This window comes from Plutella xylostella, chromosome 10 (assembly GCF_932276165.1).
Source record: "Plutella xylostella chromosome 10, ilPluXylo3.1, whole genome shotgun sequence".
NCBI classification, from domain to species: domain Eukaryota; kingdom Metazoa; phylum Arthropoda; class Insecta; order Lepidoptera; family Plutellidae; genus Plutella; species Plutella xylostella.
Genome location: NC_063990.1, coordinates 279,168 through 306,698, shown reverse-complemented (window position 1 = coordinate 306,698; position 27,531 = coordinate 279,168). Strand labels below are relative to the sequence as shown.

The window sequence follows — 27,531 nt, the reverse complement described above, 5'->3', positions numbered from 1 at the left end:
TACAGAAAAACTAATCGATCCCCATTCTCGTTGCAGAATGCGAGCAAGAGGGCCGCGTGTACGGCAACGGCGAGAAGCTGGTGGACCCGGCGGACCCGTGCCGAGTGTGCTACTGCCAGGGCGGGGAGGTGGTGTGCCGCCGCATCGCGTGCTTCTTGCGGGACGACTGCCGCCCGCGCCTCGTGCCCGGCCGCTGCTGCCCCGAGTACGACAACTGCCCGCTCAGAGGTTAGTTAGCCAGATATCATTGGTCAATTTATTGTCTTAACTCCTGGATTTAAATTTAAATCGTATAATACTTATGCGCCTGGCGCCGTCCAATCGACGCCGAGATGCAGGACGCAGAAAAGACGTGGTCCGAGGTGAAGTTCGCTGCCGTCGACAGACAGAGATGGAGAACCGTTGTGTCTGCCCATTGCCCCACGGTCATAGGACGCCAACAAGAAGAAGAATAATACTTATACTTTCCTTTAACTTTTTCAGGTGTGTCAGCGAAACCTGGTGCCGTCCCATCTGGTAATGTGCCAATAGAAGATGTCGGCACCACGCTCGCCCCGGCCGCAGCCCCGGAGAAGGTGAAGCAGGAGATCACCATCAAGGAGATCACGCCCGTGTCGGAGATCCCCGTCATCACTGAAGTCAAGATTAAAGAAATTATTCCCTCCCCAAGCGTTGAGGTCGTTGAATATCCTTCGTCTTCAAAATCTCCGCTCATTCCACGAGAAGCCACCACAGATAAACCCCTCAGCACTGAAGTGGGATCACAAACTGAAGCACCTGTTATTTTTGACAGTGCAGCGTCTTCTACACACGTGTCTGTTATATCCACAGCTCAGCCTGAAACTGACGACAAGCCCAATAATGGTATTACAATAATGAGACCTATTGAAGACTTGTATCCGTCTAAAATAAGTCTGTCGACCCAAGATGGAACCAGTAGTGACATTTATCCGTCTAACAGTCCGAGCGTGGCGTCCACCACCTATTCCCCGACGAGCACTGCAGCCAGCGTCACGACCAAAGCTCCGGTAGTTGAAGAGGAAGAGCCATCGATCTTCGATCACAACCCAGCCTTCCCTCCGATCCCGGATGACTTGTCTGTCCTTAGGAATCACGAGGAGGACATAACTCCTGAACAAAATATGGACACAGACCATAACGAGCATGTGATCGGCCTGGTGTCCAGCGCGGTGCCGGCTACGGATGCTGTTGTTGTCAAGGACGACACGACTACTGCGGTTAGTTCTGCCACAAACGTTGAAGAACGGGCAATCATGTCTTCAACTCCAGCGGAGACTGCACCGGAAAAATCCGAAACTATGACTGAAATACAGACATCAACTGGGAAGTCAGAAACTACTACAGAAACGCCGAAAACCCCAGAACCTATTATCATTGAACCAGAAGCTACCTCGTCCAGAGCAGCGGGAACCACCGACCAGCAGGCGCAGGAGACTAAGTCTAGTCCGATGTTGAACCTAAGGTCCGCTATACCCACTGATATCCTGAGTGTGCCTTCTTCAGGTCCTGATGATATTACTGGAGAATTAGATGAAATTGATGAAAATACTACTCCATCTCCAGTAGTCACATCATCACCTATTATCACTACAACCCATGAACCTATTAAAGATGAAGAGAAGACGAATAAAAAGGTGGAAACTGTTAATGTTGTCAAAACGGATCCTGAACCAACAAGCACCAATGCTCCTGCTACAGAAACTTCTACAGCTAAATTAGTGAACGAAGTATCTGCCACACAAGTTTCTGAGGAATCTACAACAAGTTACGACGTCGCTAAGTCCAACATTGCCACAGAAGTAACTTCACAAACAGAATTGAGCTCATTTCCAGTAGAGACTAGTGATCAAAATCCACCGGGTACGGCCGACAGTGAAAAGGATAAAGCCGAATCAACCGAAGAGGCTCTCACGCTCGCACCTACATCTATTAAAATGATTCCTACTGAGGCTGAACCTATAACGATATCGAGAAGTCCAAGCTCGGAAAAACAAGACAACGTGGAGACCACGGAGTTCTTACTGACTCCCATGGGGTCATCCGAGACTTCTACAGACGCTGTTGAAGTAATTCAAATTTCCAATGAATCAAGTCAAAAGAGCGCAGCTATTATTGATCCATCTCATTCCAATAAAAACAGTGTGTTGACAGATCTCATTAACCTGGTCGGCGACGTGGCGTCCATGAGCGACCACTCGGACGAGCCCCCCGCCCGGCGCGCCCCCGCCGCCGCCGGCATCTCGGAATCAGAAGAACTGATCCCTGTAAATGCCGTATACAAAAGTAGGAACAATAACATCAACATCAACTCTATTACCGAAGTCCCCATGAAGAGTAAAAACCCAACGAAGTCGAAGGTGTCGGAGATCGAGGACGAGGAGGCGGAGAGCATCACGGACCCGGCGGCGCCGAGCCGCGCCGAGCCCACCACGCGCCGCCCGCTCATCGACCGCGTGTCCGCCGACGACAGGCAGAACAACCACACCTCCGGGAAAGATATCGAGATCATAACGAAGTCATACGTGCCGACCATCGCGCGGCGACCCACCAAGGTCGTCATGAAGAAGAACAGCGACCCAGCGGCGACCGAGGTGGCGCCGGCACCGGCGGCCTCCGCGGAGACCGCCACGGACGAGGCGCCGAGCTCGCAGGAGACCAGCGCGCCGCCCGCCGCCTCCACGGCAGCGCCTGACGCGACCACGCCGGCGTCCTCCCCCGCCCCCGCGCCCTCCACGCCCGCCCCGGCGCCCGCCACCACAGAGCAGGGGCCCGCCCCCGCGGCCCCCACCGCCCCCGCCGGCCCCGCCAGCACCTCGCCGCAGTGAAGCGCCACTGCGCCTCACATCGATGGAACCTCAACCGATAGCATTTTGTAGAGTATGTAAGTTTCGTTCTTGAAACTGTAATTTAAGATATAGTAGAGACTATTAGCATAACGATACCCATACCCTGTCGGAAGACTTAGCTTATTATTGTCAATTCCCATCCCGCGATAGGGTTCAGAAGCCTCTCGTAGCGGCTCATAGAGTGTAAGTAGACGTCAGTCGCCTGCATGTTAACAGGACAAATTATTTATAATAGATGTACGAGTGAGTAGTTGGCGTCAGGACGCTATGTGTCAAATTAATGAACGTGATGTTTAGTCTGTAGCTCTTCATGTTAGTGGTTAAGTTATTTATTTGTTTAGTGAGAGTTGTGGTTGAGTGCTCGATGCAAGCAACCAAGCTAGTCAACCCGTGACACCAGCCGCGGGCGCCGCCTCGCGCGGCAGCCGCGGCACGTTGCCATTACTACTACTAGGCTGTATTGACGAGAACATGACAAAAGCGACGCAGATTTTTCGTTAGCTTTAGTTCCTTTAGATGCAGATAAGAATAAACATGTATCAACTAATATAGAAGCAAGCCAAGCTTTGCTGCAACATTTGGTACAAATCGAATTTGATAGTTTGGGATCCGTTTTAGCATGATGAGCATGATGGCCTGAAGACGCACAGATGCCGCACCAGTGGCGGAGCGAGCGAGGAGAGGATGGCTCAAATATATTGTAATTATTTATATGTGTGAGTGCGTGCGGCCCCGGCCCCGCGTGCCCCCGTGCCCCCGCGTGCCCCCGCGTGCGCCCGTGCCCCCGGGGGGCGCCGCTGCATCTTGTTCCGGAAGACGAGACATACTTTTCCCGAACAAGAAGCGCGTCGTGCTCATTCCATTGTATTATTATTATTTAATTAAATGAAATATTGTTTTTCTTTTTTTACAAATAAAAGAAACCTGACTGAAATGTTGTTTTTATTGTTCACAATAAATTTCAGGCCCCTGTTCGACCTCAGAACCTGTCGTTCTAAATTTGTGCAGGTAGGGCGAATTTGGGTAAGTAACTTTGATGGCATCAATAACAGATAGCTAGTAGCTAGATTTCCTGGTGATTTACTTATACATAGATAATAACATGTATGTATGTATTACGTCGTGGGGTCAGCCTGCTGGATCTGCCCTCCACCTGCACGTGTTCACGACGATTCGATCAGACTCGAATTCTATGACATCATTCTTAACTATAATTGTATCTGAATCCGGTTTATTAGATAATTTACATAAAAATATAAAGATCATAGGTAGGTAAGTTGCTATACTTCATAGGTATGTGTATATAACGATATGAAAGTTGTAAAATAATAAGTAGTAACTAGGTAAGGATGGAAGCGCCTGGTGTCAGCCCCAGACTCCTCGGAGTAGTAGCGGGATTGAAGAAGAAGAGAGGTAGGTACCTATGGTAAACAACTGTATAAGCTACTGCGGTGATCAACTAAGACACGACTTACCGATTGCATGTCAGCTCCCGTTCTTTAGTTTTTGGCAAGTATACAGGTACCATAAAGAAATTCCTGAACTATATCCTAACTTAAGACGCTCGTAGTTTTTTGCTTTCGCAACAGTGCAATAGAAGAAGCTATTTGCTATGCGGTGTTTGGCAATGTTGGTGCATGCCGGTGCCGTGTGTTGCAGCCAGTGCCCGCGCCCCCGCCAGGTGCCGCCACTGACGCACAGTGTACGCACTCTCGACATCATCTCCATCCATGAGATATCTATCTATCTTACATAAATATTTCATTCAGAACACAATATTATGCCCCTGGCTGCTGATTTTTACTCTCTCTCTCTAGGTACCTACTGTATTTGCAGATAAAGAAAAGAAATATAGCACCGCCTCTTTCTAAAAGTGTTTGAGTGTGACCTGTGAGTGGCCTTATGAATGTCAGTAAGTAAATGCACTTAACATGCATATTAAATATTATGGTGATGCAGCTCTCGCGTTCTTCCTCATTTCTACTATCATCGGTTATGTACTTACTTAAGTACCACTCGAGTTTCCTTTTCCTTTTTGCATAAATATAGAGACGTGAATAGATCCGCCTCTTAATACACTGTGTACCTGCAGCACTTGCAGCAGGCATACGATAATATAGCTATACATAGGTACAGTCCATATTATTAAGTCAAGAAAACGGAAATGAATCCTTAACTGAGTACTAACCGATGTTTATCAAATTGAGTTCTTTCTGTATATGCTTATATCAAAGAAACTTCTTAAATAACAAAAAATATATATTTGAAGACACGAATTTATTTTGCAAATTCCAAATCAAGTATTCGAACACGGTTTTTTAAAATCGCGAATAGTTTGTTTACACAATCGTTTTAAATATGTAAAAGCTTGCATTGTTGGATAGGTCAAGCAGCACGGCCTTCTGCTGACGAAACACAGCGATGATCGGGTCAAAGAAATTATAGTTTAAGTACTTAACTATTTAATTTTCGACCTCGCAGTCGAAACTTATACATACCTCTAGACTTTGTTTATAACTTGGAACTGAGCGCGGTCACTCCAGCTTATAAAAAACGAAGTTTTGGAGGCGTTGTTGCTACACAAACAACGGATTTATATTTATGTCATCGTTTGAACATAAGTACCAATAGCATGACAGCTTTTGTTCGTTACTTCTATATGCCAGACTCAAGTGACCTCCTGTCTCGCCAATGAAACCTAGCTTTAGGGTGACGTCCTGCATTAGTTCTAGGTCCTAGAACATGCTTTACTTCTTTGCTCTTCGACAAATGTAACCAAATTCCACTTGCAGGGAGGTCGAATCGTGTAAGCTGTTTATAGTTTAGTGGAACCGAGGCACGATCTTTGTTAATTTGGTATCGACTTACAAGAATATTAAACGTACTATTAGCCGGTATTGTAATACTAGTAATAGTGTCACGTATGATGCGATAACACCCCCAGTAGGTACCCAGTAATGTATGTACGACCCGGGGCCACGAGATCAGCGGCTAGATCAAATTATAAAAGACTCCGATAATATCGTTTACCATACCTACCGACAGACAGAACCGTACACGAAACTTAAAGCTGAGCTCGTCTTTAAACAAGTATTAGCTGGTAGGCATAATATGATCATCATAATAATTATTTTTTATCAACAAGACAAGTCGCTAGTGACGGTTACAACTTGATTCAAGTTTGATGATCTTGTTTGTGTCCGCTCCACGCTACGAGTAGAGCTATGAGAGAAGCGGCCGCTTGTAATAAAGTTTATCATCATCAGCTGGTAATCGCGTGGACATATAATGTAGAAGTAGGCATTTATTTATCCAGAAACACTATAACACTCCTCTCTTTTCCTTGCACAACCAGCCATTACCGGCTTAGTTAAGTTCCTGATGTCTTATGTCGGTAGGTCAGCTCTTGTCTTACCACATCACGTGATCGGTGAACCTGTCAACCGCCTGTGTCTTCGATATGCTACGCCACGGTCGATGTCATACACATATAGCAAGAATTATATTCGTCAAAGCAGCTGATCATAAGCTGTATCTGTAACAAATCCAATAAACAAGCCCAACGAGTTAAGTTACATAAAAGTGCATGATGTTACATAAGACACAAGATGAATCAGCTCCAGTGGAACAATGTTCCGCCATGATGGCAATACAGATCGATCTTAATGGCCACACGTTAATCCGCGGGTGGTTGCGCAGGCGCAGGCCTCGCGGTGAAAGTTCGCGGCCGAGGGGCGCGGGGCGGGGGCGCGGGTGGCGGGGGCGCGGACGGGGGCGGCCGCTCAGCGGGGCGGAGGCTATATCTCGCGGCGCCGGGCGCGCGCGCCTCACTCCTGCTCTAACATACAGGTGAGCCTTCAATAAAACTTCATCTACTTACCTTTTTTTCTTCACCAAAATAGGCCGCATACATAACCGGGGTCGGCGGTGCCAGTATTCAGTGACAGCAGTGTGAAAGTGATTAACACCTTTCTTTTGTGCGTTTCTTATTTGCGAGCCTATCATATGTGTTGATAAAAAAGCTAGAGGAGAGACATTGTGAATATTTTACTAAACTTGTTTCATCTGGGATTATAATAACATATAATCAACTAGTCAAGATATAATGTGTCTAACGACCATTATCATCGTCATGTCATCATCGTCGAATTAAACATCTCTAGATACCTTTTAACTCTACCAAGCACACTTTAACTTTATTTACCTTAATGACCTAAGTGCTACATAGCGTGCTTTGTCAATACCGCGATTTCTGTTCGCGAACTTCTGATTTTAGATCTCTTACATGACTCCCGAGTCCAAGCTCGTATCTCCATCAGTGTCCGTCTCCCGCAGGTGACCATGAACCCCTCGGTGCTCTGTCTGCTGGTGCTGGCGGCGGCGGCGGCGGCGGCCCCGCAACGTGAGGGAGCCGCCTTCTCGCGGGAGGCCATCAAGCAGGCGCAGAACACGCACCTCATCCCCCGCGACGCAGAGATACAGAAGGTAAGCTGACAGGTCATCAGTGACAGATTATACCAGATTGGAGAAGCCGATAGCTGGACATCTGAATCTTCACTGCAGATTAAAGATCATCGCTGACAGATTCTACAAAATTGGATTCAAATTCAAATCTTTATTGCATTGATTGACATGATTGATTGGACGATAGCTGGACATGTTCACTGCACTTAACGGAAGCTGTGTTATATATTATCGTCATTATCAAACCGTAATCATCATCTCCCAAAGGGCGCCACTAAACTATGTCCTCGGCCTTCCTCATCCGCTATGGTTTTCAGATTGAGGATAATTATAATAATTTATTTACCTAATTTATTTGTTGTTTGTTTCGAATTACGTTTTGTAATCCCGACATTCAACTTTCTAATGTGTGATGTGAATGCTAATCGACACATTATGTGACATGTCAACTCGTACTCATGTAGTATATCATATCTCCCCGCAGGTGCAGGAAGGCATCGAGCTGGCGGCGTACGAGTCCATCCCCGGCAACCAGCGCATCAACCTGGCCGAGATCCTGGGCGACCAGGTGCCGCCCGAGGTCATCAGCAACCTGCAGGGGCAGATCGACCAGGTCGGCCGCAACTAGAGCCGCGACTGTGATAGTGGCACCAGACTGTGGACTCAAACACCGATGCTACTGGCAGCGACAGAAAAATAACAAGTTATGATAAGACGATGTTCGAAATTTGAAAAGCTGCCAGTATTAGAACACATCAAATATTTAAATCCGATTGAGACATTCGAATCGTTCTGAATTCAAATCGGGCATCTGTCCGTTAGGTAACCACACATTGTAATGGCGTCGCTTGCGCCACGTCTGCTGCTGCGGGTACTAAATGCTTAAGTTATTGGTGTCGCAACAGACTGTGAATGTGATATTGTGTAACATCTTTTTATACGTATTTGTAAATATAATAATTTTATAAAATAAAGCGGTAAAATTACGCTTACTTGCTTGTTTTTTACGTAATCCTGCGGAATCGTGAGCCTTCGTACTACCACGTTGTGGTGGAGTGCCATTAGGGTCCTTACGTCAGAGCTCGGTAAGTACTTCTGCAAACTAAGCATTCAATTATGTTATGTCAGTAAAGAATGTAAAGATAAATAAATCTGATACTATGACGGTTCATTCGATCTCTAACCAAGCATAAATTAATTCAAATGATAAAGCCGAGTGTGCTTTTTATAAAAGCTCTGAATAATTAAGACAAGCCGGTTCAACGATTGTTGTTGTGATGATCGGAAATAATAACTAAACCTGTATTTCCAGCCCAACAGCATAAAATGATTTGAAGACACAGCGATTTATTTCGGGCTTTTATGCCTTTTAATTAAAAACAACTCTTCATAATTGGTAGTTTAGGTTCAAGTCAAATCGTCACAATAACGAGCTTTTACACACTACGAGCCAATTTAAACTTTATACATAGGTATAGGCACAATTAGTAAATGACGCCCTGCCGCCCACTGTACCTGAAACATACCTAATTATGTTTCAGGTATGTTAGCGTAATCGGTGAAATTACGTTTAAGTACATACTTATATACAGGGTTATTGGTAAGTAGACCGGATCCTTTCAGGAGGTGATAGAGGAAGGCATTTCCAGTCGATTGAACCCAATAATGCATTATCCTAAACTTAACCATTTTTGAGATATTTAATATTTAAGGTTTTTTTAATTTTTTGCCAAAATTTTATGCTTAAAACCGAAAATAAAAAAACTAGCCTCATTTCAATAATTTTTGTGGTTGTTTTGCATAAGTAACACCTTAATAAACTAATTAAAATAATCAAATGTGCACTATTCGACTTAAATTAGACATAATACCTCAAAATATTTAAACATTTTGAAAAAATATTCAAAACGCAAAAACAAATAAATTAAATTAAAAAAGATTTTCATATTACATTTTTTTGTGCACTTCAGCTTAAAAACATGGTCAACTAATAAGCTTTCAAACAAGATAATTCAATACCAAATCGATTAAGGTATCACCAAGATATGGCCAAAACAACCAGCACAGACGGACAAAATTCAACAGGAAAACTAACAAAATTAGCCCAATTTTAAGGTAAAAAGTGTGATTGTTTTCAGTCCTGTTAACTTTAGTATGGAAACCCCTGCTCAGTTTTCTCCGCTTTCTCTGGTTGTTTTGGCCATATCTTGGTGATACCTTAATCGATTTGGTATTGAATCATCTTGTTTGAAAGCTTATTAGTTGATCATGTTTTTAAGCTGAAGTGCACCAAAAAATCTAATATGAAAATCTTTTTTAATTTAATTTATTTGTTTTTGCGTTTTCAATATTTTTTCAAAATGTTTAACTATTTTGAGGTATTATGTCTAATTTAAGTCGAATAATGCACATTTGATTATTTTAATTAGTTTATTAAGGTGTTACTTATGCAAAACAACCAAAAAAAATATTGAAATGTGGCTAGTTTTTTTTATTTTCGGTTTTAAGCATAAAATTTTGGCAAAAAATTAAAAAAACCTTAAATATTAAATATCTCAAAAATGGTTAAGTTTAGGATAATGCATTATTGGGTTCAATCGACTGGAAATGCCTTCCTCTATCACCTCCTGAAAGGATCCGGTCTACTTACCAATAACCCTGTATACCTTTCCGGTGTTCAATTTGCGGAACGTCCTCACTGTCATGACCACTCGCGCTAGCTTCACTTAAAGGAAGGACAGGCAAATGTATGAGTTTATGTACTGTAACACATATAAGTATGCTTATCTAAATTAATAACAAAAAAAAAACAGTTTGTAGGTGATAAAAAAATAACTGAACCTAAGTACCTAAGTACTAACTAAGCTCAGCATTATCGACAAGTTAGTATTAAGTGCGCCATCTGGTACCGTGTCGGTTGTACGCGATCGTACGTAGAACCTATATAAATGTTCATTAGTTAAGAGCGCACGCGTGAAGTGAAAGGAAACACAACCTGACTTGATGAGGTTGAAGAGGCTTTAAGCTGCTTGGTGTACGGTGTTATCAACAGATGGCGCATTCATACAAATTCCTTATGTTCTTAATGATAAGTTGACATTTAGAGAATATAATATAAATGTCATAGTGACTGTCGCTGTGGATTTATAGACTTTTCCAGGCTTGTTGAGCGCCGTGATGTTACAGTTAGCCGTTGACTGTAAGCTTTTTTCACCCATATTCTAATAATTTTACTGTCTAGAAGATAACGAAAAATCTAGAGTTACTATATTATGGTAGTAGGTGAAAATATTATGGTAGTAGGTGAAAGCATCCATCTTTTGTTCTACAGCTGTGATATTTGCCAAAAAAAACGTTATCCACTTTATTGATTTCCAGACATATTAGACTAATTAAACATCAGATCAAGACTGCAACATAAAATTACTGTCACTGCCCACCTTTAATTGACCGAGTAGTACCTCAGGTTGCAACTTTGTTGCAGAAGGCTTTTTCATACAGAGAATTACTGGGAAAAGTAAATGCGTCTGAATAGTCTGAGATAGCACTCACCTCTACAAGTATGGGGCTGTTGAAGAGACCCGTCACTGCAGGCTGGCCTGATAAAAACATTTCTTCAGACTCACCGCGCTAAATATGTATCGACGCGACGGCTCTACTTATGATTCAATCTGATTGTTTGTGTAGAGCGCCGAAATTTTATTCAAATTTAATATAGAGCTAATGCTAATACGTCAACTGAAAAATTTGAAAGCTACAGGCCAAGTGGACTTACTTAATAGCGACACGCGGGGACTCTACCTCTATTACAAGGCACCGGGCTAGACCTTCGAAAGGAACAGTCATGAGCGAATATAATATGTAGTCAACAGCATATGAGGCACTGGAACAGCATTTACAGGCTACTAAGCCCGCTGAACTGACTGTCGTAATGCCTCGCTTGTTCACCTAGTAAACTCATGGTGTTGCTGAGCACATTGCGGGTGACCCCGCATTCAGCCGGACCTCGGCCCGCTACACTGTAGCCCCCGAGTGCACAAGAGGGAGGGGGGCGGGGGGGTAACAGGCAGGCGCGAGTCGGTCTACTTGTCCCACTGATTAGCAATTAACCATTGTGGCAAATACTGTACATGCTCACTGGTTAGCGACCATATCAATAAATATTGTCCGTTTTCGAAAAAAATTACCACATACCGATTATACATCCAACCGAAACAAGGGTTTTTTTAATTAATTAAGCATCAATCAGTGTTTTTCACTGTGACCGAATAGTTTCTTATACTAAAAAATGTCAAATCATTTATTAAATAAAATACAAAATTTATCAAACATTAAACATAAAATCCACCCTAGCTTCGTCAAAAATAAAATACAAAAAAAAATTAAACAAAAAAAAAAAAAAACAAACAAAACACAACTTACTTAGCTAAATAAACCACCCCAGGACGCACCCGACCCAAAAGTCCCCATAACGCTAGCGGCGTTGCCGCGCTGCACGGCGAGGGAGATCCTCTGTGCCAGGTACGCCCCAGAGCGGTAGTCAAAACCGCGGCTCCTCAAGCGTCGCCCAATCTCCCTGACGAACTGCCTCCCCTGTTCCCCCCAAACCCCAATTCTTATACTTACTTAGTTGTTATTAGTTGCTTACCTTAATAATTTAATTTAATGTAATATAGTTACTATCCATGTAAATATAAGTTTTCAGATAAAAAACACACAACCCCCTTTTTGTAACAAATACTGTCGGACCAGAATAAAAACTCACCTCAACAAAGCTCTCAGCTTTCCCAAGTCGATCGGAGGGACAAATTGCACTTTCCTCGGACAAACCATTGCGACTTAATTAACGTTTTTTGCAGTCGGTAATGAGTAATGACTAATTAAGGTACGTAGGGATGTCAATTGCTCATGAGAACTTTTAAATATATACTGACTGTATACAGAAAAGCACTGGCATTTCCAGTGACGGCAATTTGTCATGATATCATAGTTAATACCAATCTAGCTTAGGCCCGGGTCTCCTATTTACGCCGTAGATCGCGTCCAGCGTCACGCCGTAGGCCGCGTCACCTTGCTCACTATAGAAATGTACTGATGCGGTCTCCCTCACACGCCGACTTTGGCGCGTAGACGCCGTAGGTAGGCCGTAGGACGTTGATCAAAACGTTTACGTCAAAGTCGGACGCCGCATATAGCATAAAATAGGAGACCCAGGCCTTAGTCTTAGTTTTTTCTGGGTTGTTTACCTATGCCTTTCCTCTGATAGTAAGATGGAGGCCTCGATATACTGAGCTTTGAGTTTCTGACAGCTGCCATCTAATCAGCAACGAGATAGAGTCGTGGTTAAGACAAAAGCTCTCTGAAACTTCGTATTTCTTGAAGCAAGAGCTTCACCGAGGAGTCACTCGCAAGTCGAAGAACTAAGTTTCAGGGCTCTGCCTTATTGCATTATGCGTACCGATAGCATGGCAATTCTCGTTCGTTTGTTTGTTGTGAAGCCGAGAGCGGGCGGTCGGTGCCGCGGCGGCTGCGCATACCGCGGCGCGGGCGCAGTTTTTGCCGCTCGGAATGGTGGATATTGAGCGACTTCCTTTCCTGTCCGCGCGATGACGTCACGGGATGTTTGTTGTGTTTGCCGCACAGCTGCGTACTTTATTTATTAGTGTCTTTCTTCTGCATGTCTTATATGGATTGCCTTACAATGTGTGCAAGGTGTTGTGGTGGGATGGTGGTCCAAGTTGCTTAGGTTCCTCTAAGTTTTGTTCTGTACTGTATACATAGTTATATTCCAGATTCATTCATTGGTAGGGACTTAAATTTACCAAGTTCTTACCACCAACTATAAATAGACACATTATAAAAGCTTTGGTATCATCAGCAAACACTTGCTGTTTACTGGTACTTTCTTAAAATATTCAGATTTAGACGATAATTATCGCGATTTATATTGTTTGTATACTTACAGCAGTTGTGCAAAAGCCTTGCTCACAACTCGCAAATATAGAAAAAAACTCCGCGTAAAGTGAACAAATACCAAGACGGTAATGTCTGTCTGTCTGTCACCGCCGCCGCCGCCGCACCGCCGCCGCCGCCGCACTCGTTAATAACCGTTAGAGCGATGTCGCACCAGTTTTTACACACGAGCCCGCTCGCACTGACGTCATATGCCCCGATAAGTCTAAACTATTATTTGTTCAGTATTCTTACTAGGAACGATTATTGATTATCTTGTTTTTTATGAACACAGTAATATCAATAGCACGAATCGATTATCTTGAGCGAACTTAGAGTCTGTCTAATCTAGAAATAAACAGCATTAAAAACTCATAATATACACTGTGTTGCAAAAAGGGTATACGAAGTCGAAACCTACATGTGAAAGCCCGAAAATAAAATCATAATTTCAAAATTCGCGAAAAAAAAAGTTTTTCTCCATAGTAACAAGTCATGTGACCAACCAAAGTTTCTAAGGAAAATGAGATATTTTTCTCAAACTTTGAATTTCTGATTTCATTTTCAGGCTTAGATATAAGATGCTGCATGTACCTAGGTTTTGGCAAAATTATACTTTATATTAAATGTATTCATAATAAACATAAATCAATAAGTAGTGAATATTTATATCAGACGGTACTAATAAGGGGTGTTAGATTTCCAACCGGGACTAGATAAATGTATTTATAGCCACCTTGAGTATGCTTCCCAGATCTGGAATCCCCAGTATGATATTTATATCGACAGACTCGAACGTATCCAAAAAAGGTTTATTAGGTATCTCGGCTTTAAATTCAAACTTATTGATTCAAGTTACGAATGTAAATGTATCAAACTTCACTTGCTTCCTCTTAAATTAAGAAGGGATATCAGCGATATAATTTATTTAATTAAAATATTTCGAGGTTACGTTGACTGTTCGGATCTGCTAGGTAAACTTGGTTTAAGAGTTCCGTGGCGAAGAACGCGTAACAGACCGCTTCTTAGTATTCCTCAATGTAACAGCAACTACAGACAAAATTCATTCTTAGTAAGAGCTAGTAATACTTTTAACCAGATGTGTAATAGTAATAGTGTGGACCTCTTTAGCGGCAGCTTATGTTCTATTAGAAAACATATTATAACTAACTTTAGTACGTAACAGATACCAAATAAATAAGTAGCATAAGTATAATCTAAGTAGAATTTATTATTAGGTGAGTATGTGTTGTTATTGTTATATCGTCTCCATATGCGAAAACCTATAATTAGCTTTTCGTCTATTTATGTTTAAATAAGATTAACCTGTTATTAGTATAAAGCTGTTGGTTTTCCATGCAATAAATTAAAATAAAATAGAATAAAATAAATAAATAGTTTACATGCAAAAGTTTATTCGCAGGTCTTGGTTGTGTCTGAAAATAGTACGAGTACCTATCCATTAGAACTAAAACAACACTGTAAACACTATGTTCAAGACGTGAATTTTCAGTATCGCATGTAACATTACTACACTTACTATGCCGCACATACCTACTACACACGATGCTTCCAGACGCGACGGGAGACGAGTGGACGCGAATGATGCGATGACCAATGGCCATCCTCGGAGTCTACGGGACGCCAGCAGGCGGCGGCGGCGGCGGCGCGGGCTCGCCAGTCCGCCGCGCGCGCCCGCCCCGACCGCGCGCCCCGGCCACCATGCCGCGCCTGCTGCCCGCGCTGTGTCTGCTGCACGCACTCGCCCACTCCGCAGGTCCGTTGCTTTCAAACTTACTGTCCAAAAATTTAGCTAAAAAAATAAGGTTTTTGTGATTTACGTTTAATTTTTTTGATTTTTTTTAAGGAAGCATTTGAAATTTATCTAAAGCAAAATCAGACGATTAATTGGAGAGGTCCAAATTAACTGTAAGGAACATAAATAAATGCAACAAATTGGTTTGGAGGAGGCTGGCGCCCTGCGCGGGCGCGCGGGCGGTCCCTTTGGCAAGATGCAAATCCGGTCAATGACCTCGTGATATACGCCGGCGAGCCAGCCTCAATACAATTTTTATTATCTTTTTGCCATCATCTCGTTTAAGAGCACGATTTATGGACCCCCGCTGTGGGCAGTGGTCGATATATTTTATATTACAGCGAGTTTCAATTCGCGTTCGATTTACGCTCGTACGGCCCTTTTTTACCAGACGAATGCTATGAGAATCCGTCATACCCCTTTGTCCAGGTAAGGTTATTACTAAATGAGCGACAGAAATAGCCCTGAAAGTGTTTTAGCGGGCGCAGTCCGCAGCGACACGACGCGCTAACAAAAGAGTTCAACGTGCGCGCTGAGCTTTCAAGCGCCCCACGTCTGTTCATTTCATTCACAACTACAGTATCTACAATTTATGGAAACCTTCTCGTATAAGATAATATATCTTAATATATGGTTATAAATTCGTTGTGTATCTATTTTACAATAAAACTTTTTTTAAATCGGCAATAACTTAGGTATTTGTTATACATGAGCAGTTCGGGTCATAGTTTATTTTATTTATTTATTTATTTATTTAAGAATACATTAAATACATTTAGGTTACAAATGAATAGTGCGTCAGAAACCTGTTAGGGTTTATATGCGCATGGGTTAACATGACAAAGCTGTATGTAGTAGGTAGTATGGAGGTCACGGCGTCGGTGGAGGCTCCATTCATGTCCTGGCGTCGAAGTGTGTCAGGATTGGAATAAATAGAAAACGGTAATCTCCATCTACTTTGCCTCTACGCATTCCGCAGGGCATTATATTATTATTTCCGTAGGTATTGTATCTTTGGAACTATTTTAAGACATAATCAACATTTAAATACCAAATAAATAATACAGTTATGCTATTCCCACCCACGCTCATTTCTGTAGGTACTATTCATAGCAAGAATAAGCCTTTACCATAATCTATTAAATAAAAACCACAAACTGCTTTTAACAAAACCCATATATTACGACTTAAAAGTTCACTTCAAATCCGCAGCTAATCTATGATAATGGCCACAAGCACTCGCCGTTATCCCTGTACCTTATTGAGTATGGTTCAAAGGTGAAAATCCTTTGCCGAGGGCCAGCCTACTCAATAAGTCTCTATAACAAATATTAGTGTGTCGCTCACAACCGGAATACGTAATGCTAATAAGGAACAAGTGCCGTTGTCGGTGCGTCTTTGTTTACAAGTGCGGGGACACGGACCAATCTAGCTTAAAAAAAAACACGAAACATAATAGGAGTAAGGAACATAATATTTTCACACAGTTTTGCATAAGTACTTCATTGTGTATAAAATATGTTTCCAATAAATTCAGGCACAGCGATCCAAACTATTATACTACCTAACCCTACCATTAAAATAAATTGAGAGAAGTAGTGTTTCAGGTATTTCCCATCTGCTATGTAGCTGAACATTATTTTAAATTAAGCGTTACCAACCGAGGTATTTTAAATTATTAAGTTAAATAATTTATAATAAAAAACTGAAAAACACAATTAAAGATTAGTGGGAACAGCGCAGACCTCGCCTGCCAATCAATCTTTAAACGGTTTATAGGTACCTCAACTTTATTCTAATTAAAATAATCACGAAAAATAAAATCACTAAATACTTCACGGCCAGTTGTATTGAAATAAAAAACATTAGGATATACCTAATTGTCTGCAATAAAATATTATTGCGTCGATTGAAAAGCGTCAGTTTGGTTTTTTACTCTCTGGTCGGTGAAGCCAGCCGAGCGAGTGTGTGGCAGTACTGCAGATCTGAAAGCTATCATAAAAAAATGAAATTACATAATACATATATTGAAGTAGGACTGTAAAATTCGCGACTGTTGTCTTTGCATTCTCATTGTATGAGGATCCTTCTCTAATATCGAGTTCAGCTCATCATGGAGCTCCACAGGGTTGTGACTACCTCTTATAAGTAATTCCGGAGTAACAAAGTCCGATCTACCTACCTAGACTAACCATTGCCGTAGATGGCGCAAATTATTTTTTTATTGCAAATATACACAAGAAAGCTTTCTTTCACAAGGAAAAATATTTTTACTGTTTCCGTGTAATCGCTACATTTGCGAGTTGTATTCATTTGTTCAATGCTCAGGTGAGTTTTTTTTGCGTTTATAATGTAGTAATTGATACGTTTATTACACATCGCGATCCTTTATGCTCCGGCGCATCTGCCTGTTCTCACGCGCACTCCCGACATCTGATACCACGCATTAGGGCTGCCACTAATTAAATATTATTTCCTTGAAATTGCATGATATTACGAGAATCTCTGTTGTCATTGGTAATTGGTTATTGAAAGACTGCGAATCTTTAATAATGACAATTTTTGTATATAAAATTTTAATATTTTATTACTTTTGAGCTGTGAATATAAGTTTTTCAATCAGTCAGGTCAAGTCAAAACTCGGGCATAACTAAAATCCACAAAATAATGTTAGGTGCAAAAATTATTAATTTTCTTTGTTCCCAAATTCCCACCCTTTCTCTGTACATTTTCGTAGCGGCGAGACATCTTCATTCGCTCTACATCTGACGTGACAATTACCGAAACGTTATCTTGATTGGGCCTAGTTAGGAACAATGGTGGAGCTGTCTTGAGGTCGGTTCCCGGCCGGGGCAGCGGAAGTGGCCGCTCCCACGTCGCTGGGAACCATTGTCTCCTCCTCGTACTGTTACTCTTTCGAGTTACGAGTCTCTTTCTTCAGTCATCAGAAACTGTTAAATTATAAATTATAGCATTTTTAAGCACGCTTCCAGCACCAGACTGCATATAGCTACATACATAAGTAGTAAGTAGGTAACTCTTGGAAACCTATAAAATGTGTGAATCGCTGTGATTAATTTAAATTGTAAATGCTTGCCTCACTAGGCAATTGGCATCAGTTTCTGCAGGCGGAATAATGTTAACATTAGGCAGTAATACGACGGTAGGTTCAATAAACAAATACAGAAATTCAATTTTAAAACTTAGCCAGGCCGGTAACACGAAAAAGTTTGGTTTGAAAACTCAGTCATCACATGGTACTTTTACATAAATAGACACGTATATCTTTTACACAAATTAAACCATTCCATTATTTTTTGTGCAAATGCAAATACTGAGCTTTTTGCCGCCGCCGACAATCGTACAAAGTTGTTAAGTTTTTGTAGGAAAACAAACCGGCTGTGTGAAGTTATTCAAACAGTACCTATTACTATGAAGTAGGCAGTGTTTCCTCAGTACGTGGGACCGTGGGACGCTCCGTGTAACGGTGCAGTTCGCGCCCACGGAGCCGCTGCCCAGCCGCGGCCGGTGACAATAGAGGTGCTCCGTGATGACTCTAGCTTTACCCACTGAGTTTTCTAATCAAACTCTTTATTGGGTAGTGCTCGACAGACAAATGCATAAAGTGCACAGAACTTATATTTATTGATTTCTAGGCATTGCTATATAAGAATGTGCTGAGCTGTTCGGTGGTGCAGCTTCAACACAGGGCTAAGATTTGGTGTACCGTAGGCGATCTGTCCATGTGGACGTGTTACGTTTAATTTTGTCTTCAGATATTGGTTAAGAAGCAGAAATATGCCCGATCCGTTACATTTGTACTAACGTCACACCTACGAGAATAGGAGGAGTTAGGTTTTCGACTATTAAGGTTCGGTTAGCACATAGGTAAGTACTTAAATGGCCGACGAAAACCGTTATTTACCTAATGCTATATAACACACTGGATATGGGAGGCGTAGTTCGCGAAGTTCGTCGGCATCTTGTAAAGTTCTCCTTATACGGAGCCTCAAAGCGACGAAAGCTCACGTCGTCGTGTTTGTTTAGTCATAACATTATTGCATATTCATGAATTGCAAATATCTTTCCGCCTGAATGGCAAAGAGCTGCAGGACATTGTACGTATGTGAATATGAAAACACACACGCATTCTCATATATTTTACTGTTGATTGAAATCGTTTTTGCACAGTCAATTAATTAATTTATCTACCATTTTTAAATAACGAACGAACTTGGGTTTTAAACTTTATTACTTCTCATAATGTTTGAATGCAAATACCAAGATGTAACACGAAGTAATCTGCAGGTTTACAGCGGCGCATCAGTTTACGGCCCTCACTCGCAATAACTCGCTCGTATTGTCTGTGGTCCGTCTGTCCGGCGCAGTTTATAGCTGCCGCGCCGCCCACTATGATGCTACGCTCTATACGCGTACAGGGTATTGTAATGTAAAAGACTCACAAGCATCAAATAAATCTTCGATCGATGTATTTGTGATTTGAATTCTTTAAAATTCTAATATAGCTCGTTTGAACAAATAAAAGCCTTTAATAAAAAGTACAAAGGATTCTGTCATAATATTAAATTGTCCCTATGTTTTCAGCACTGTACCAAGATGGGTCTGCGCAGGAGTTTCTGCACAGCGATCGAGACTACAGAGCAATAGGTATATAACTTAATTCGTAACTAAATTTTAATTGTAATCGTGACATAGGCCTCTCTTAAGGAGAGCGCCACAACAAGACTCATATAACTACTAACGACTATTTATTTTGCTAATTTGACGTAAGTATAATGAGTTATAATATGCCATACCACGATACGTGAGAATGACTATGGTCGCCACTCCAGTACCTACCCTAACAGTTATCAGTTTTCACACAATATTTTTTCCTGCAACAATCTTCTTTTCTTCAATGTTGTGCATCTTCTGGATGAAAAAAAACACCAACTTCCTTCGTTTGTCGCAGCGTCATCAGCGGCGTCGCCCCGCGGCTGCCTGTACGCGGGGCGCTGGTACGCGCCGGGCGCGGCGGTGCCGGCGGCGGCGGCGTGCCTGCGCTGCCGCTGCGCCGGCGCCGCGCTGGCGTGCGCCCGCCGCGCCTGCGCCGCGCTGCCCGACCCGCCGCCGCCGCGCTGCCACGTGCTGCACCGCCGCGGCGCCTGCTGCCCCGAGCTGCATTGTCCTAGTAAGTATTATGACGAATTGCTGAGCGCAACTACAGGTCACTATAAATACCTATAACACGTACCTACTTTAGAAAAGCGGGTTGCTTGTCCTAGTAGGTGTGTAGAGTATAGAAACCTCTATTACAAACAAAAACTCTACATTCTTAATGAGATTTACTTACTTTAAAATGATATGAGAGATGTATTTAAAATGCTAGACATGACTCGAAGTTTATATAATAGATGATGATGATGTGTTCCAGACGGCGTGGTGATGATGGAGCAGGGCGCCTCCGCGCGGCTGGACGACGAGGCGGAGGAGCACGCCGTGTCGCACACCTCCCTTAACCACGGTATGACATCATCAATGAACAGATTTTTGTAGCACTCAATGAAGTATACACCTTATGTTTTTGTAGCACTCAATATGCACTCAATGAGGTATACACCGTATGTTTTGGTAGAACCCTATCTTAATGTGGTACACTTGAGCCCGTGTCGTTCTATGTATAATATTACTATACTGTACATTTATAAATAAGAGTGAAACTGTACAGGATGGAATTCTATCAGTCTTTAAAGAAATTCTGAAGTTGTGTCCACAAGTAAACCTTTACCACGCTTTATTGTCAATGATGACGGTGCAAATTTAACTAACGTGTAGTGGTTCCAGCGTGCGTGTCGGGCGGCGCGGTGTTCGCGGCGGGGTCGGCCATGGAGTCCGCGGTGGCGTGCGAGCAGTGCTTCTGCCTCGGCGGCGCCCGTCGCTGCGTGCGGCCGCGCTGCCTGCCGCCGCCGCCCGGCTGCACGCCGCGCCCCGCGCCCCCCGCCTGCTGCCCGCAACGGTACTACTGCGACAAAGAACAGCAGCCCAAGGAGACTCCTAATGGTAAGAGGCAATCGAGTAAATCTACTTACAAAAGTAATAGGTAAGCAAAAATTTTAAAGCCGACATTAATTATGCGTTTGAAGCGTCAAATAAAACGTAGCAGATCTATAAACTCTCAGAATTCCAGTATACAATTAAGGAGTTGTGAATGATGAAGGACTAGGCTTAAACCCTTCCTTCATTGGAAGGAGACCCGTGCCCCAGCAGTGGGGACGTAATGGGTCGTGATGTGAATGATGAAGGTCTGATATGCTGATGGTGCAATGATCACGGTAGATAGTGCTGTCGGCCCGCAGCTACACCTACTGTGAAACGTAGTAGAAGATCATTCATACTGAACTAGGCACATAAAACAAAATCAAAACACTTCACCGAGATAAATAAACCCTATCACTATCCACACTTCCAGACTGCCGCATCAACGGGCGGCTGATCCCGGAGGGCGAGCGCGTGGTGGAGTCGGAGCGCAACTGCTCCCGCTGCTTCTGCCTGCGCGGGGCAGCGCGCTGCCAGCCGCTGGCCTGCGCGCCGCCGCTGCTGGGCTGCCGCCCGCTGCTGCGCGCCGGCCAGTGCTGCGCGCACCAGTACCAGTGCGACCACGGGCATAAACCAGGTCAGTGTTGCGAGACTATAATAATAGACGTTATAATATTAAGTTAGTCTTTGTTCTCGCCTAGTGCCGGGGAGTTAATAGTTTCTAAATAAATACAAAAATCTTGCACCGCAAGTATTATTTGTATTCATACAGTATTTGTTTGCTTGTTTGTTTCAGAAATAACCGATTTCGGAACCAATGTACTGAGAACAAATCTTCTGGCCTACAATGCACTGTCGACGGTAAATATAGAAGACCGTTCTTTCCATGCTGCAGAAACAACTAACTTCGACGAAGCTTCAACATTATCGCTAAAGACAGTTACAGAAAAATCAAGTCCCGTATTTCCTACAAGAAATGATGACATCAGCACAAACAAAGTGAAAAGAAAAACAAACGAGCCGGCTCCTGTTACCACATCAAGCCAAAAAAATCAACAAAATATTAGCTCCACAACTAGCTCCAGCCCAAAAGTAAAGGCGACGACAACAACCACTAAAGTGATGACAACTAAGGTCCCAACCACTAAAGTACTGACCACAAAAGTAGCGACTACTAAAGTACCAACCACAAAAGAACTGCTCACTACAGAAAAAACCACCACTACAACTGAAGAAGCCATCTCATCTACTGAGACAGTTACAGAAACCGAAAGAACATCAACGGATCTGCCGGAAGGATCTATCAAAATAGTAATTAACGGTACTATCAATTGCACAACGGAATTCTCTTCAGTAAATACCACAGTAACAAGAGAGGAAGCAGAACAAATACTTAAAGAAAGTATTCCAAGAACCCCACTTATTGATAGGATGGATGTTGAAGAGCAAACATTCAATCCCAACGATATTATTACAGACAGAACTGTTAATGGTTTTGATGAAAACGAATCATTTACAATAAATGTTACAAGCTCGCTTATTACAAATACCTCTCATTCAGGATCTGCATCAGCAGTAATGTCCAAGCCAGGAGTAGTTACTGATGTTAAAGTAGCTATAAATGCAACAAAGAAAACAAAAGAAGATGATGATTATGATTATGCCGAACCAACGTTACCACCATCGTTACCCAATTTAAAGTGAGTATCAACAGCATTTTCAGACTTTTGGTTCATATTGGTTACGATCTGCAAAATAGTTATTGATGACTTATTTATTTCCAGGATTATACCGTTTGTAGCAGCAGATGCAGTGCTTGATGAAGAAGAGGCCGATACTCACAAAGATACGCTCACATATCCGATGTTGGAGAGAGAAGACAAGTTTCCAGTGTACTACCCCAAACCAAGCAAAGATACTCATTTCGCAACTAGACGTGAAGACGTGTACCATCCTACCAACTATCCCATGTATACGCCAGAAAAAGAAGATACTGAATATGAAGCACCACTTACTCACGAAGAAGATGTATCAAACTCTGCTTACCCCAATATGAGCAATGATTTGGCGTCTTCCGTACAAGAGTATACAGTATCGGCTTCTGTGGGTAGTCCACTATCAGGATCGTCCAAGGCTGTCACAAAAATGCCTTCAAGTACCACTTATGAAGTGGAAAAACCATCAGTGAATTTATTCTCACCACCTGTAGAAACTGAAGGTAACAACATCAATATTTAGTAAGATAAACAGTGTCAATATCATCATCAGCCTTCTATCGCCCACTGTTGGGTATAGGCCTCCTTATTTGTACGCCAATTCTTCCGGTCCTGTGCCGCTCTGATCCACTGCTTCCCTGCAACCTTGCAGATGTCATCGGACCATCTAGCAGGTGGTCTGCCAACCGCTCTTCGTCCGTCTCTAGGCCACCATTCTGTGACCGCCTTTGTCCACCTTCCGTCCTCCCGACGAGCCAAGTGTCCCGCCCACTCCCATTTTAGTTCGGCGACCCGCATACCGACGTCGAACACTTTGGTCCTTTTGCGGATCACCACGTTGGGAATACGGTCTCTAAGCGAAATGCCTAACATGGCTCGCTCCATAGCTCTCTGTGCAACTCTTATTCGGTGCACAGTTTCCTTGGTCAGCGTCCATGTTTCAGCACCGTATGTTAGTGTGGGTAAGACACATTGGTTAAACACCTTGGTCTTCAGGCATTGTGGGATCTTAGACTTCAGGACATCATCAAGTTTTGAAAAGGCGGCCCATCCCAGTTGAATCCGCCTCGTGATCTCTTTGACCTGGGATTCTCGGCCAAAGGATAAACAATGTCCAAGGTAAGTGTATTCATTCACCACCTCCAGTTTATGGTTTCCAACTGTAATGTTGAAAACTTCGGTGGGAATGCTGGACATGACCTTAGTCTTGGACATATTCATCCTCAGGCCAACCTTCAGGGATGCTTCATGCAGTTCTGCGAGCATACACTGTAGATCCGAAACGTCTTCAGCCAGAATGATGATGTCATCAGCAAACCGCAGGTGCGACAAGCGTCTGCCATTTATGTTGACTCCTCTCTCATCCCGGTTAAGAGTTTTCATTACATCTTCCAGTACATTTGTGAAGAGCTTGGGTGAGAGGGTGTCTCCTTGGCGAACACCCCGTTTAATCTGAACGGGGCTGGTAAGGTTATGCATGCGCACCTGCATAGTGGCGGATCCATATAACTCCCGGAGCGTGTCAATGTATCGCTTGTCGATGTTGCAACGATGGAGAGACTGGAACACGGCCCAGTGCTCGATGCTGTCAAACGCCTTCTCATAGTCGACGAATGCGCAGCATAATGGCCGATTGTATTCCCTACATTTCTCCATCAGTTGCTTGACAGCGTGGATGTGGCGATGGTGGAATATCCGCTCCGGAAGCCAGCTTGTTCAACAAGTTGGTATTCGTCAAACAAGCGTGACAGTCGGTTACAAATGACTTTGGCGTACAATTTATATACCTGCGATAGAAGGCTGATGGGTCTGTAGTTCTCGAGTTTTGCTTGGTCACCCTTTTTATGTAGGATCGTGACTACTGCGTTTTTCCAAGCCTCAGGTGTGATGGATGTTTTGAGGATAATATTGAACAGCCTTGCGAGAACTTCTAACAACGGAGTGCCACCAGCTTGTAGCATTTCTACATATATTCCGTCTTCCCCAGACGCCTTGCCTCTTTTCATCTGACCCAGAGCATGAGCTATCTCATCTTCTTTGATTGAGGGTAAGTCTCCTTCCCATATTCTCTCTGAAGGTTTGGCTCGTGGGTCAGAATCACCCTGGTCATCTGGTTCCGCAGATTGACTTGCGTAAAGTTCCCCGTAAAAGTCTTCCACTATCTCTAAAACCTGGTCCCGATCTGCTACAACTATTTCCAATTTGTTTTTAAGTTTGAAAATTTGCTGCCTATTTTTATTTAACTTTCTTCTAAATACTTTGGGTCCTCTATTTTGGGTTATGGTTTCTGTTATAATTTTAGTGTTAAACTTTCTTAAATCTCTTCTTATGGCTCTATGTATAACTTTATTAATTTCTTGAATGTCCTTATGTTCTTTCATTTTCCTTCTTTCTTCCATTAGAGACAGCGTACTCGGGTCCAGCTTTTGTTCTGCTCTTTTTCTTCCCCCTATGTGTTTCTTGGTTGTGTCGACTATGATGTCATTCAGTGTCAATAATGATGTAATTATTACCAGTAATTACAACGTTCGTCTTAATTTTCAGGAGGGTTTGTACCCAAGGGACCTGGCATAATAGGCGAATACTTTGGCGTTTACCCCAGCACCCCGGCAGGTCCCCACATCCCGCACCTGACGACCTCCATGCAGCTGGACCCGGCGGATGGCGAGTGCTCGACCAGCGACGGGCGCCGCGTGGCTGAAGGAGACTCCGTGTCGCTGGCCTGCTCCGTGTGCACCTGCGCGTGGGGCGAGCTGCACTGCTCCCCGCGCCCCTGCCCCGCCCCGCCCGGCTGCCGCCGCCGCCCCGCCGGCACCAGCACCGCTGACCTCTGCTGTGGAGAACTTGTCTGCGATCAAGGTAAGACATACCCAATCCCTCTAACAATAATTGTGTTACAGGAGACAGTTGCAAGGGGTTAAATTGAAATACTTTTCTCTTATTTTCAGACAATTACACCGAGCCCGCCGTATCGTTGACGACTGAATCTGAAATGAGTACCACCACGGACGAAACCAAATCTAGTTCCTCAGAAAGTTCTGTGACTGAACGGGTAAAGCCAGACGCTATTCGGACAGAAAAACCTCCTGATATGAAGGAACTAATTGCTAATAACACTCCAACCATTAATACTGCTAAAGATAAACCACTGAAAAAAGCTGAAGCAGGCAATAATGCCGATGTTAAAAGTAATACAACAACCACCCCGAAACTTTCGCCATCTACTACTGAGCCAACACTAGCGGTATCTTCAACGACTGTTCCGCCAGTCATCACTGAGAAAGCGACTACTACTGCTGATCCGCCTGAATCTGTTGACCAGAGCAACGAATCCCCAGAATACGATGAAGACGAGGAAGATAACGGAGGATTCTCTTTTGGGAATGTACTGAAGTTGTTGTTGAGTGAAACTTACGATGCAACGACGGCACCACCAGCCAAGAAGAAGCCGCAACCCACCACGCCGCCACGACCCGAGGCGCCGAGACCCACTCCACCCAACAGAAGCCAGTATCCACTGAGTGCCCCGTCCCCTACTCCCCAACATGCACACAATACATCATCACCGCTGCCTGCAGCACCGGCGAGCAAACCTCCAGCGCCTCCCCCCGCTGTAGCTCCGTTCGTGCCCCTCCCCCCGCACCGGCCCCCCTACACCCCGCAGAAGCACCTGTACCCGTCGTCCTTCGCGCCCACCAGCGTCAACCGCATCGACCACCTGGTGCTGGGCGAGGCCACGGCCATCCGCCGACCCAGCACGCGGCCCGCCGGCCCCGCGCGGCCCAGCACGCGGCCCGCCGACACCGCGCGCCCCTTCACCAGCGCCTACAAGCCCACGTCCTCGCCGCGGCCGCCCGCCACGAGGAAGACCACCACCAGTCCTCCTGAAGTGACGACGAGAGAAGAAGTGACGGTCGCGGAGGTGCAGAACTCGCTGTCCCCGGACGTTGGGCGGCCGCCGCCGTGGGCGGGCGGGCTGGGCGGCGGCGCGGGGCTGCTGAAGCTGGCGGGCTGCAACATCTACGGGCGCATGTACCGCGTGGGCCGCATCATCGCCGAGCTGTCCAGCGCGTGCCAGGAGTGTCGCTGCACGGAGCAGGGCGTGCAGTGCCGCGCGCTCGCCTGCTGATGCCTGCGCCAGGCTCCCGGCACTCCGCATGGACGGACAGTGAGTGAGTGTGAGTGACTGTACTATAGTGTAAGGGTATTTATGAAGCAAGACTACTGAAGCATTTATTAAAGTAACGGCCGCCGGCGCATGATCTCATATTACATAAATAGTAAATACCATAGAAACGTACCTACCATAGACTTAACTTTAAACCCGCAAAGTGTCAAAAGAGATTCTTCAAGTGTTATCTACAATTTTCTACCGTTTCACTGACTTGCCCGATAATTTTAATGAAATTATTCTTATATCGTGTGTAAGTATGTAGGTTTTAAGTAATTGTAAGTTGTAATTAAATACTTGTAAGATTTTTATGGCAACAAATATGTCTTAAGTAGTAATAAAACGATTTAAATAGAGAGATGGACTTATAATTGTGTTAGTAGTGGCTCGGCCCCGCCAGCTGAGTGGCTGTTGGTGTGTGGTGCGTCGAGCTCCATAAATATCTTCATCAATGACGATTATTACTTATTAGGTAAGTTATAATAAGCTTATAATGCCTTATTTACTTTC

General features: G+C 43.7%; 3 protein-coding genes across 5 annotated transcripts in view; all 3 read left to right on the top strand.

The window, feature by feature from the left end:
- The window catches only part of LOC105384167 (mucin-5AC), a 32,543-nt gene extending 28,742 nt beyond the window's left edge, over positions 1-3,801 (top strand). The window contains exons 5-6 of the mRNA XM_048623450.1: positions 37-228; positions 484-3,801. Coding sequence (XP_048479407.1) covers positions 37-228; positions 484-2,846 — 2,555 coding nt within the window. The 3' untranslated portion in view covers positions 2,847-3,801. The remainder of the gene's footprint in view (positions 1-36; positions 229-483) is intronic.
- Positions 3,802-6,693: 2,892 nt separating this feature from the next.
- Positions 6,694-8,323, top strand: LOC105384144. Of its 2 annotated transcripts, none has more exons than XM_048623442.1 (3): positions 6,694-6,716; positions 7,203-7,352; positions 7,816-8,323. In XM_048623442.1, exons 2-3 carry the CDS (start codon positions 7,209-7,211, stop codon positions 7,957-7,959), a joined length of 288 nt encoding a protein of 95 aa, XP_048479399.1. In that variant the 5' UTR covers positions 6,694-6,716; positions 7,203-7,208; the 3' UTR covers positions 7,960-8,323. The 2 variants fall into 2 exon arrangements, with proteins under 2 accessions (XP_048479399.1, XP_011552636.1); XM_011554334.3 differs by lacking the exon at positions 6,694-6,716 and adding an exon at positions 6,801-6,824.
- LOC105384168 (mucin-5AC) lies at positions 8,309-27,377 on the top strand. Of its 2 annotated transcripts, none has more exons than XM_038117920.2 (11): positions 8,309-8,416; positions 14,860-15,060; positions 19,705-19,767; positions 20,072-20,290; positions 20,534-20,623; positions 20,944-21,159; positions 21,569-21,772; positions 21,932-22,835; positions 22,920-23,353; positions 25,395-25,709; positions 25,799-27,377. In XM_038117920.2, exons 2-11 carry the CDS (start codon positions 14,901-14,903, stop codon positions 26,977-26,979), a joined length of 3,786 nt encoding a protein of 1,261 aa, XP_037973848.2. In that variant the 5' UTR covers positions 8,309-8,416; positions 14,860-14,900; the 3' UTR covers positions 26,980-27,377. The 2 variants fall into 2 exon arrangements, with proteins under 2 accessions (XP_037973848.2, XP_048479397.1); XM_048623440.1 differs by having other exon boundaries at positions 20,935-21,159.
- The last annotated feature ends 154 nt before the right edge of the window (positions 27,378-27,531 follow it).